Raw genomic sequence first — 10,436 nt, 5'->3', positions numbered from 1 at the left:
GTAGTATAATAGTATATCTATATCTATCTATATATATATATATATATATGCTTACCTTTGTCTGTATCTGTGTCCGTATATATATATATATATATTATGAGTATGAGTATGATTATTATTATTATTACAATGTTTCGTAATTGCTATATGTTTCTATATTTTATTGTATATATTTTATTATACTATTCTTTTGTATATATACATATATATAGCATAATTTGCATATATATTAAGTTTTCATCTTTCAAAAAAAAATTCATCTTTTAAAAAATTCATATATACATATACTTATATATGTATATATTTATTATTATATAGGATATATCCTTATTATTCTTATTATTATATACTATATTATATGTTTGAATGTATGTATGTATAGATATATGTTTGTATATATACAATATTTCTGTATTTTTATGTTTTAGTAAATATCTATATATCTATACATATATATATATGTATATATATATATATAATATGTATATATATATATATCTATATATATATATATAATGTATGTATGTATGTATGTATGTCTTTATGTATGTATAAATTTGTACGTATGTATGTATAAATGTGTGTATGAATGTGTCTCATTATGTGTATGTGTGTATGTGTGTGTGTGTACGTATATATATTTTATTGTATATGTATGTATGTATATATATACATGTATATATGATACATATACCTAAATGTAAACTTATACATATTCATTTGTATGTATATATATATATATATATAAATATAGAAGTAGATATAGATATAGATATATGCATATATGTAACTGTACATTTAAATATGTGCTGTTATATATATTTATATTTATATTATTATTATATTGTTATATATATGTGTGTATGTGTGTATGCATATGTGTATATGTATTATTTTAGTTATTTCTATATTTATATATATATATATGGTGTGCGTGTGCGTGTGCGTGTGCATGTGTGTGTGTGTGTTTGTGTGTGTTTATATTTATATATATATATATGTATATGTATATATAATTGTATATATATATATATATATAGATCTTACGTTTATTATTTTGTTTTTGTATTCGTATTCCTTTTTCTATGTTCATTTACATCTATTTCTTTACCTTAGTAGGCTTCTATATGTATATATATATATATATATATAGGTATAAATATATATATGTGTTTGCGATATATATTTATATATATATATATATAATTATCTTTTTGTTAGTCTATGTTTGAGTGTATTTGCCTGTGTTTGTGTTTGTATAGTATGTGTATATGTGTATTGACATATTGATGCAGTGTTCCCATCATTTTATATTTCAGTTGAATGTTTATGTGCGGTTTTTTTTGTAGTTTTTGTTTTCGTTTACTACATTCGTGCTTATAGGTACACATATACATACTCATTTTTATGGTATGAATTCACAATTCGTGAATACTACTGAAAATTTTACGCACTTGGGAGAGAATCTGTATCCATGAACATGATTTGGGTGTTTTTTTGGTATTGTATGCATTCATAGTACTGTGTAAAGATTTGTACAATGCTGCTCATTAGAAAGTTCACCCATAGTACCTGTATAGTCAATATACAGAGTCTTAGCTGGAGTTGATACCCATTCGATGCAACCGAAAGATGCACGTATGTAAGATGTACATGGGTCTGTGGCATAGCTAAAGTTGTTAAAGCACTAATCGTTTTCGTATCTTATGCAAAAACAAATCAGAAGCAGATATCAATGTTTATGTATCACCTCACTCTTCAGCTTTGCGATAAAAACCAGGTTTATTCGCCTAGTTGGCGAACTGTTCAACCAGTCTAACAAACTCGCGACTCTTTTTATAGCCGCAAAAATAAAACACCGCAGGTACCCGCATTCCCACTCATTCGGTCAATTTGTATCTTGTCCTGCAATCCTCAATGTTAGTCCCGTGTTTCGATGCAACGAGGAAACAAATCAGTTTATGATGTTTAAGCTTATTACGATCACGCTTGCAACCCTTGCAGCCTGGAACCCGACGCCGATGCGCTGGATGTTTCGCACGAGTACTACTTCCAGCATGCAACCAAACCGCAGTACATAGGAGCGGATAGTAAAGATGCAGTGTACCTCTACAGGCACCAAGGAGGACAACCGGCTGTGAAAACCGAAAATAAAGATGGACTCATGACCTTTAAATATGATGTTTCTGAATTGCAGACTTTCAGGTATTTTTATGTCTTGGCACTACCAGTCCGGAATATTACACGAATACGAAATTGATGGCTAATATATACGCCCGTGTGCTACAGCTGATAACCCGGGGACCATTGTGCGATACTTTAGCCATTCCAGTAACTCACTTGACAACACTCGTCCCGTTTCCTACTCCCAGTTGCGCAAATGGCGATACTTACCAGGCAAAAGAACAGTTCAACGACGACTTCTGTGACTGCGACGATGGTAGTGACGAACCCAACACGAACGCTTGTGGGTCCAAGACGCAAAGTATGTCTATCTGTATGTGTCTATGTATATATTTTCTTTACATAGCTCGGGTACTTGTGAATGATATATTGGCGTCTTAGGATATCTATAGCGTACGCAGCAAAAAAAATGCTTTCAGTGTTTGTTGTTTGATTGGTACATTTCCGCTGGCAGCCATGCGCGTATATACGATGTATTTGAGTGACCTCTTTGTGTGTCAGTATAAAATTCTGGGCATATTACTTCTAGTTAGTCTGTGAGTTCACCGGCCAGATGCTTGCGTGAATGAGTGCAAGCGGCCCTGTTTAATTAATAAAGGTGTCTCGTCTGCTAAATATGCAGCAGTGTTATACTTGGTGGTGTATGTTTTCACATGGCTTTCCTTAGAACAGATGAAAACTGGACGCGACCTTACAATTAAGTTTGCGTAGACTATCGGTTGCACCTATAGACATCTGACAATTGGACGTGGCAGTTCTATAACGATTATTGTATCTTCTCTAAACACTCCACCATCCCCCCACCCCTCCTACCGCAGAATTCGAATGTCACGACAAGAAGTCGTCGATATGGTCGTCACAGGTGGGCGATGGTCTGTGTGACTGTTGCGACGGATCTGATGAGCCCGTGGATGTCTTGCTCACTTGTAAGAGACCGAAATCCTGCGATTAGTACACTTCCACTGTACATTTGAAGATTGAAACGGGGCACGTAACTGTGCCTTTTGCACTGCTCGTGCACGGAGTGATGCCTATCGCGGTTGATTGGAGGTCCTCATGCAGTAGAACCGAGCAATGGTACTCACACGTCAAAACACCAGCGCAGTTTTGTGGTATAACGCTTGATATTGTCAATAGCTTAATCTGCAATTTGGACCTTCTTTGTGAATGCATCACCTGCACGGATGTGGAAAATGTAGTCTCAAGGACATCGCCTGCCGTCTGCAGATTGTGCTTGAAGTCTTGTTTGCTCTACAGCTCAGTAGTTGCCGAAGAATGTACTAGACGCTCATTTCAGCACACTGTATGGATACATTCCTTGATGAGCTTCAAGACCGACCTCTCATATGACGTGCATGGAGGTTTGAGGAGCCAAATTAGACTGGTGGTGTAAATAAAAGATGTGCTTGTAGATATGCCGGAACTACTTAACATCTATCATGAAGTGCGTTTTGCATAGTTAGTGCTTGTGCATGCATATTTATGTGTGTGCGTACTGGTAGTTAGATTTTGTGTTATCTATAAGAGGATTTGACTGTGAAGGAACCATGTCAGTGTATGTAAAATATGCTTTTTGTACAAGATATATACTTATGTTTTGACTAGCTCACTAACGACGTGTAACTGAAACTATATCATAGAAACGGAGTAAGTGTCTTTTTTTATCACTTGCACACACAAAAAAAATCTGATTTACGTTTTCATGTCGGGCTCAAATCCCAACTCCTTCCGTTACTAACGGATTCACAAAAGCTCGCCCTGGTTCCCAACTCTTGTTTTGGTATCGGGCGGTCAGCGTGGTGGTGCACCTGACTTTGTGTGCGACTCATACAACATCTGCTGACTTGCTGAAGACATACCATTTTGCAGTCATCGTGTGCATATACAAACCTACGGTTGTATACTGGGAAAAAGACATTTGTATTGTCCGTGTAGTGCATGAGCTTCATCTCAAGCTTTGGTACTTTAAGCCGATTGTGGACAGTTGAGAGCACACAATTCAGCGTCACCAAAGTATCTCAGTATGGCCGAGTTGCCACTGTTGATAATCTCGCCATCATTGGCAGACGCATCCTCGATTGTGGTTTGATCCGTGCCAAACTCCACCGACCCTCCATTTACACGCAGTTTGTTGATGGTTCCTATCTGAGCCATAGAAGCTGTGCCCCCATTCATTGCAAACAAGAATGTGTCTCCTGTCTGTTGTAGGGTCAACCCACCGCCTGTCACCGTGACTGTAGTAGCATTACCTATCATTCCAAGGACAACATCCCCGCCACCTACCAACACTCTCTTGGCCACATTCGTCAGCTCTAGTTCAGCTGTACCTCCGTCCACTGCTAGCGGTGTGTTAGGGTCGACTGTGATAGCACTCCCCAGTGTAACACCCCTGTACGATCTGACCGTACCAACCTTGGCGTTGATCATTTGTATCATACCCCCATTGTTGAAAACGCCCAGGAAATCTGCCCCTTCCTTTACTATTACTTGCGCTTGTGTGTCGGCTGTATGGGATTCATCGCTCAGAGCCTGCACAACACCACCATACCCTTGCAATACTTCAATAACGCCCCCCGTAAACGCAGTATAACACCGTGCTGTTGTGGTAGCATCCAGCATTATTTTGCCATCACTCACGCATGTGGAGCCTGCTGCTTTACAGTCGGCCAAAGAGACCCCAACAGTACCAGCCTTGGGCTGTAGGCACGAGCTAAACTCGGCAGGTCCGGGCGACCTTGACGGCATTGCAGTGACACTTGGGCTTATAGATATCGACGGTGTGATTGAGGGACTTGCACTTGCCGTGGGCGTTGCACTAACACTACTGGAAGGTGTGGTGGATAGTGACGCGGTGGGCGAAGTGCTGACTGATGCAGATGCAGATGGTGCAAAAGTCATGCTCGCAGTGGGGCTTGTACTACTCTCTGCTGAGGTAGAGGGGGTCTGCGTAGGTATTGGTGTGCGTGTAGCTGAAGGTGTCTGTGTAGCCGATGCTGTGATTGAGGGTGTTGTTGTTTGTGATGGTGTTTGTGTGGGCGCCATAGTCATTGATGGCATCGCAGTTGGTGATGATGTTGCACTTGCCGATGGCGAGCTTGTAAGCGAAGGTGTTTGTGTAGGGGACGCTGTCAGCGACGGTGTTGTCGTAGGTGAAAGTTTTTGTGAAGCCGATGGCGAGCTTGTACGCGAAGGTGTTTGTGTAGGGGACGCTGTCCGCGACGGTGTTATCGAAGACGAAGGTGTTTGTGAAGCGGATGGCGAATGTGACGGTGATGGCGTTGATGTAGCTGTAGGCGATGTCGAAAATGAGGGGGTAGGAGAAGGGGATGCAGTTTCCGAAACCGATGGTGTCACGCTATTGGTCGCACTGGGTGTGACCGATGATGATGCAGTTGGGGTCAGTGATATTGTTGTGGACGGTGAGGGCGTTCTAGATGGTGAAGTGGAAACGCGTAGATCGACTGGAGCTCCTGTACATGTGCAGTCGGGTGCAGTGTTCATAGTCCACCCGAGAGGACAGCAACTCAAAACTCCATTTAAAAACATTGAGCTACCGCCCGACGCCGTGCATGCATCCCCAGTGGTACATCCAACTACTGGTGCGCCGAAGAATTGGCGTCGCAAAGGTGAGGCTGTTGCTATATCGAAAGAGGCCAAGGCTATGGCCGTTGCCATGTATAATCTGACCATCTTGGATATGCGAAGATGGGCTCTCTAGTAATGCAAGTGAATGAGCACGAATACATTTTGAGATTTCATACTATAATAGGGTGTATTGTGGTGTGCCAGGAGATATGTTATTGTGCAATTTTGATAAAGAAAGTAAATATACTTGTGATGATGATGTAGCCTTCAAAAAAGAAACCACAATAATATTTTAAAATGTTTTTCACAAAAATGATGATATGTTCGCTGTTCAGCCGGCTCTGAATGATGCCTGAAAGTGAACTTTCATTCTCTCTTCTCTCTTGTGCTGTGTGTGCAGAGTCCAGAGATAGACTCGCAAAAAAAAATTATACTAGCAATTCCTCTATTTCGTGATTCCGTGTGCTGATTTCAATTTGTTGTGGACTCTTTGTGAAGTTTCACACTCCAATTTCAATTTGTGAACTCAGAAGTCACAACATTGCAAGTTTTGCAACAACATTGATAAAAAATGAATAAAAGCTTCAGACTCCCGCTGGCCGTCGGAGAATCTGATTAGTGAAAACGAATCAACGATAAATTTAATACAATTTGTTACTCATCATGTTTTTTTCTTCAAACATATATCAGTTTTGAGCTTTTACCTGTCGCACAATAGATTGCGGCAGGGCGCGAGTACATTTTTTGTTATAAAATGTACTATGTATAGTTGTAGTCTACTGTAGAACAGTGTAATATATTTAGGTCATATTTGACTCATAGGAGTCTAGAGGACTCGCACATATCGCAATTGCAACTTTAAAAGATCTTGTGCATCAACGTTTTAAAATGGATAGTATAACCTAATCAAATTCTATGTACTGCACATATCTGTCAGATAAACGTTGCATCTCGGAATTGTTTTGAAAAGAATACCGCAGGTGATAGCAAATAGCTAAAATAAATATTTAAAAATAGGTTCAGACTTCAGACGTTCAGTAGTTTATAAATTATTGTTTTTTTTTAAATAAAAACACAAATTTATTTATTTTAAAGATACAGTTGAATATTGTTTTTCTTTAAAACAACAGTGAAATTACTTTTTTCAACCCAAATTGATACTGCTGCTGCCTGCCGGTCGGCCAGTTACATAATTACATACCCCATATAGGCGGCCAGGGGGCAGGGGGGAGGCCGCCAGGCCGCCAGGGACCCAGGCCCCAGGCCCAAGGGTCCAGGGCCCAGGGCCCCACAATAGACCAGCACTCCAAAGAGCAGCCCAGAGTACAGCAGCACAGTCAAGGGGGGGGGGGTGCCACATATTATTATTTAGAAAAGACTGAGAGTGGACTTGCTGTTTCCAAATATTTAAAATTGCTGTTCCAGAGGGTCGTGGCTATGATAACGGTATACAAATATATTTTTCTTTTCTTTTTTTAGTAAAAACATTGTTAACAGGCTGTATCAACATTCAACAAGGATCAAGTATATTTTTTTTGTATCAAACCCGGGGGGCCGGGGGGGAGGGGGTTAAAAAAACAAATATTCGGGGCATAGGATTAAATCTTTACTCAAATAGGCGTGGAAAACAAACGCTGGCTTTTTCAGACCTGAAGGCTGACACTTGACAGGCACACTATAATTTGACTGATAACCCTAAACCCTAGATAAGCAAACGACTTTACAGCACGTACTTCTCTACCAAAAATTATTTGGAAGTAAATAACAATAAATGCACATATATGCGCCTTATGCGTGTGCATATTGCATAGTATAGCATAAAGCTAGTTCATAGGTTAGTAGACATGGGTGTAGACGATCTTTTGCCTATACTGGATGACCTCTTTGTGCATGCGGAGTATTATCTAATAGGAAACGCTGATATTGCAATAGGCATGTCTATATTAATACATAAGTCTATAAATAGGTATGCTACTAAAACCGTGTGCGGTAAAGACAAGCGTGCTTGCTATGAGCGCTTTAAGGATGATGTATGGCGGATGTTAGTTGTTATTAAGTGTTGGGAATCTAACAAATTTGTGTTACCCGTTTTTTATGTCAAGCGTGTTTGTGGCAAGCAGGCCAATGCACAACGATCGATCAAGAGAACAGCCGCATTAACGAAGGTTAAAGAGTTTATGGAGAATGGCGTGGAGGAAGAGGGGAATAGTTTGTAGAAAGAGTGCAAAACAGCAGTAGGTATCCATAATTTAATTGCAGCAAAGATGATTATGTCTATGCTCGCTGAGAACGGCATGCTATTCCTACTGGCACTACATGGGGCAGATCAACAGATATATTTCTTGCAGCGTATCGGTATGGTACTGTATAGTATTGTACTGTATATGTAATGATAGTGATTATATATTTCTGTATTGCAAAAATATATTACTAGACAAGCACTTTTACGTGGTGTTGGCCACATACTTAAAAGATATGGGGTGTGCAATAGAATTGTAACATTTGGTAACCCACCTCATCTTGACAACATGCACGAATAATAATACTATGTGTCTGTGTATGGTTTAGATGAGATACTTTATCCAGGACAATGGCTACCAACTAGTTTACCCAGCAAGCACTACTACGTGTATCATCACCAAAGGTAAACACACGGCTGCCCTCCACCGCACCACCTCACTTTCGACCAATTTACTTTGTCTTATTATCAGCCGCCGACGACGAAACTACTCCAATCCGGGCCTACCACGGTGGACCTCCAGTCTTCTGTTCTCCAGCCACCTCCCATCTGCGCATACCTCTCCAGACCCAACTCTCTCCAGCAGCCCGCCCACTAATGTCACTACAAGGGATATCTGTCGTTACGATGAAGGTGATACAAGAGACGGGTCTAGAATTAGTGTATCTCGCAATCCAAAGATGAAAACAATGTCCTCCAAGAGAGCAACCAGGCGTCCAAGGAAAGCGAGCAAAACGCGATATTCACAATCTTTAAGTTGTGAAATGGAGAGAAGCGTGTTTCATTTGCTTCTCAAGTGAAGTGGAGAAACCCAGCAGTCTGCGCATTTGCGATAATCATTTCCACTCACCTGTACTAGTTGTATATAAAGATGGAAGTATGAGTGTTCATGCGCATTCTATTCGGGGATTAACATCTGAGTAAAAAAATGTGTATGATGTAGCAGTTGGGCACGGAATTAAAGCGGGCACTCAAAAGTATACTATGTCCTACAGGTGAAAGGTATTTTGGGTGTTTCTTAGCTGATGGGCCTTAGAGTTTAAATGCCACGACATAGTTGAGTTTGCGGTCTCGTTAATGGAATGTGTGGTAGGGCGTGCGGAGTCTTATGCTCTCCGTGACGGTTATGTTTTTCAGGTAGTCAGCGAAGGCCTTGGCGTAACCCCAGAGTGTGAGGGGCATATCTGTGTCGAGGAGACCGCCTCGTGCAAGGTTGTTTAGTGTGTCGTGTAATCGCTCTGCTTTCGCATTCTGTTGCGGCGTATACAAAAAGGGTGCAAGAATGTATATGTGTCGGGTTGTATTGAGTAATAACTTCACGGAGTTACTGTGAAAGACCGGTTTGTTGTCTGTGATTATGATGATGAGGACCCGACGTAGAGGTATGGCTATGTATCAGTAGCCCGTGGACATTATGATACATTGAAGAAATACGCCCTCCGGTCAGTATAAAATATCAAGATCAAATGAGATAACACATTGGTTTCTATTTGTATTTAAATAATATAATATAAGTCGATCAAATGAGATATCACATTGGTTTAATTGATGCTTCCAATAGCCTGAGAATTGGGTATGACTCACTTACCTGGACCTATTTGAGACATGTAGAATAGTACAAACTCAATTTTATAACCTCTGAACTACTATCATGCGTACAGATTTCGGTCCTCTTGCCAACCTCTAGAATATAATATGTCTTTTCCATAGCCTCCTTGTTTAATTTAAGAGGCTATGCGTTTTTCCTCATTTTTACTCCTTTCTTCAGGTGGAACTATATTTATAATAGCTTATGTATTAACGTGACTTTATGTTATTATGTTTATTTACAACTGAGGCATGTGGTTATTGTGCACACTTTGTACTTCTAGTGAAAATCATTCAACAAAGAACAGCTAGAGACGTCATGTGTAATCGACAGAGTATATCAAGGCTCTTAACAAGAGGCATTCTTGATTATTCTTACACAAGCTACCACTGCTAAATCATAACTGGTTTTAATTGTAATTTAGTTTATTTAACATAGTTCGAAACTTGGTAATATCCATCGACATTTACAGCATGTTTTCTTTGTGTGCGAGATTGGCGTGGACGCCAAACCTGGAACACGTTGCCATCTCTGTTAGGGGGTAGTGAGTCCTGGAGGTCGATATAAAATCGTTCTCCAGGGCTGTAAGTCGTGTTGATTGATATGTGTGCGACCTTATTGGTCAGGAGTTTGCCTTCAATACATTTGTTGCAATGTTTAGGAAACCCCGGGTTAGCTTGTATTTATGACGTTAATGTCTGACAGGAAGTTGTCATCAGTGTAGAAATACGGCCTCCGGTCAGTCTAAAATATCAAGATCAATTGAGATAATACATTGGTTTTTATTTGTATTTTAAATAATTTAATACAAGCTCTTTTTCCAATATTTCCAAAGTGTTC

General features: G+C 39.8%; 3 protein-coding genes across 3 annotated transcripts; 2 read left to right on the top strand and 1 right to left on the bottom strand.

The window, feature by feature from the left end:
- Positions 1–2,004: 2,004 nt before the first annotated feature.
- Positions 2,005–3,136, top strand: SARC_10157 (hypothetical protein; the record flags this gene model as incomplete). Its single annotated transcript, XM_014295809.1, has 3 exons — positions 2,005–2,205; positions 2,373–2,485; positions 3,003–3,136. Coding segments are annotated over 3 exons (448 nt in total), but the record flags the coding sequence as incomplete, so codon positions are not given.
- Positions 3,137–4,068: 932 nt separating this feature from the next.
- Positions 4,069–4,620, bottom strand: SARC_10156 (hypothetical protein; the record flags this gene model as incomplete). The annotated part of the gene is made up of 1 exon (XM_014295808.1): positions 4,069–4,620. The coding sequence occupies one exon, from the start codon at positions 4,618–4,620 to the stop codon at positions 4,150–4,152; it is 471 nt and encodes a 156-aa protein (XP_014151283.1). The 3' UTR covers positions 4,069–4,149.
- Positions 4,621–5,080: 460 nt separating this feature from the next.
- On the top strand, positions 5,081–5,810 carry SARC_10155 (hypothetical protein; the record flags this gene model as incomplete). The annotated part of the gene is made up of 1 exon (XM_014295807.1): positions 5,081–5,810. A coding segment is annotated over one exon (730 nt), but the record flags the coding sequence as incomplete, so codon positions are not given.
- Positions 5,811–10,436: the final 4,626 nt, after the last annotated feature.

Source organism: Sphaeroforma arctica (genome assembly GCF_001186125.1).
Source record: "Sphaeroforma arctica JP610 unplaced genomic scaffold supercont1.1154, whole genome shotgun sequence".
Taxonomy (NCBI): domain Eukaryota; class Ichthyosporea; order Ichthyophonida; genus Sphaeroforma; species Sphaeroforma arctica.
This window is presented reverse-complemented; position numbering and strand designations above follow the sequence as displayed.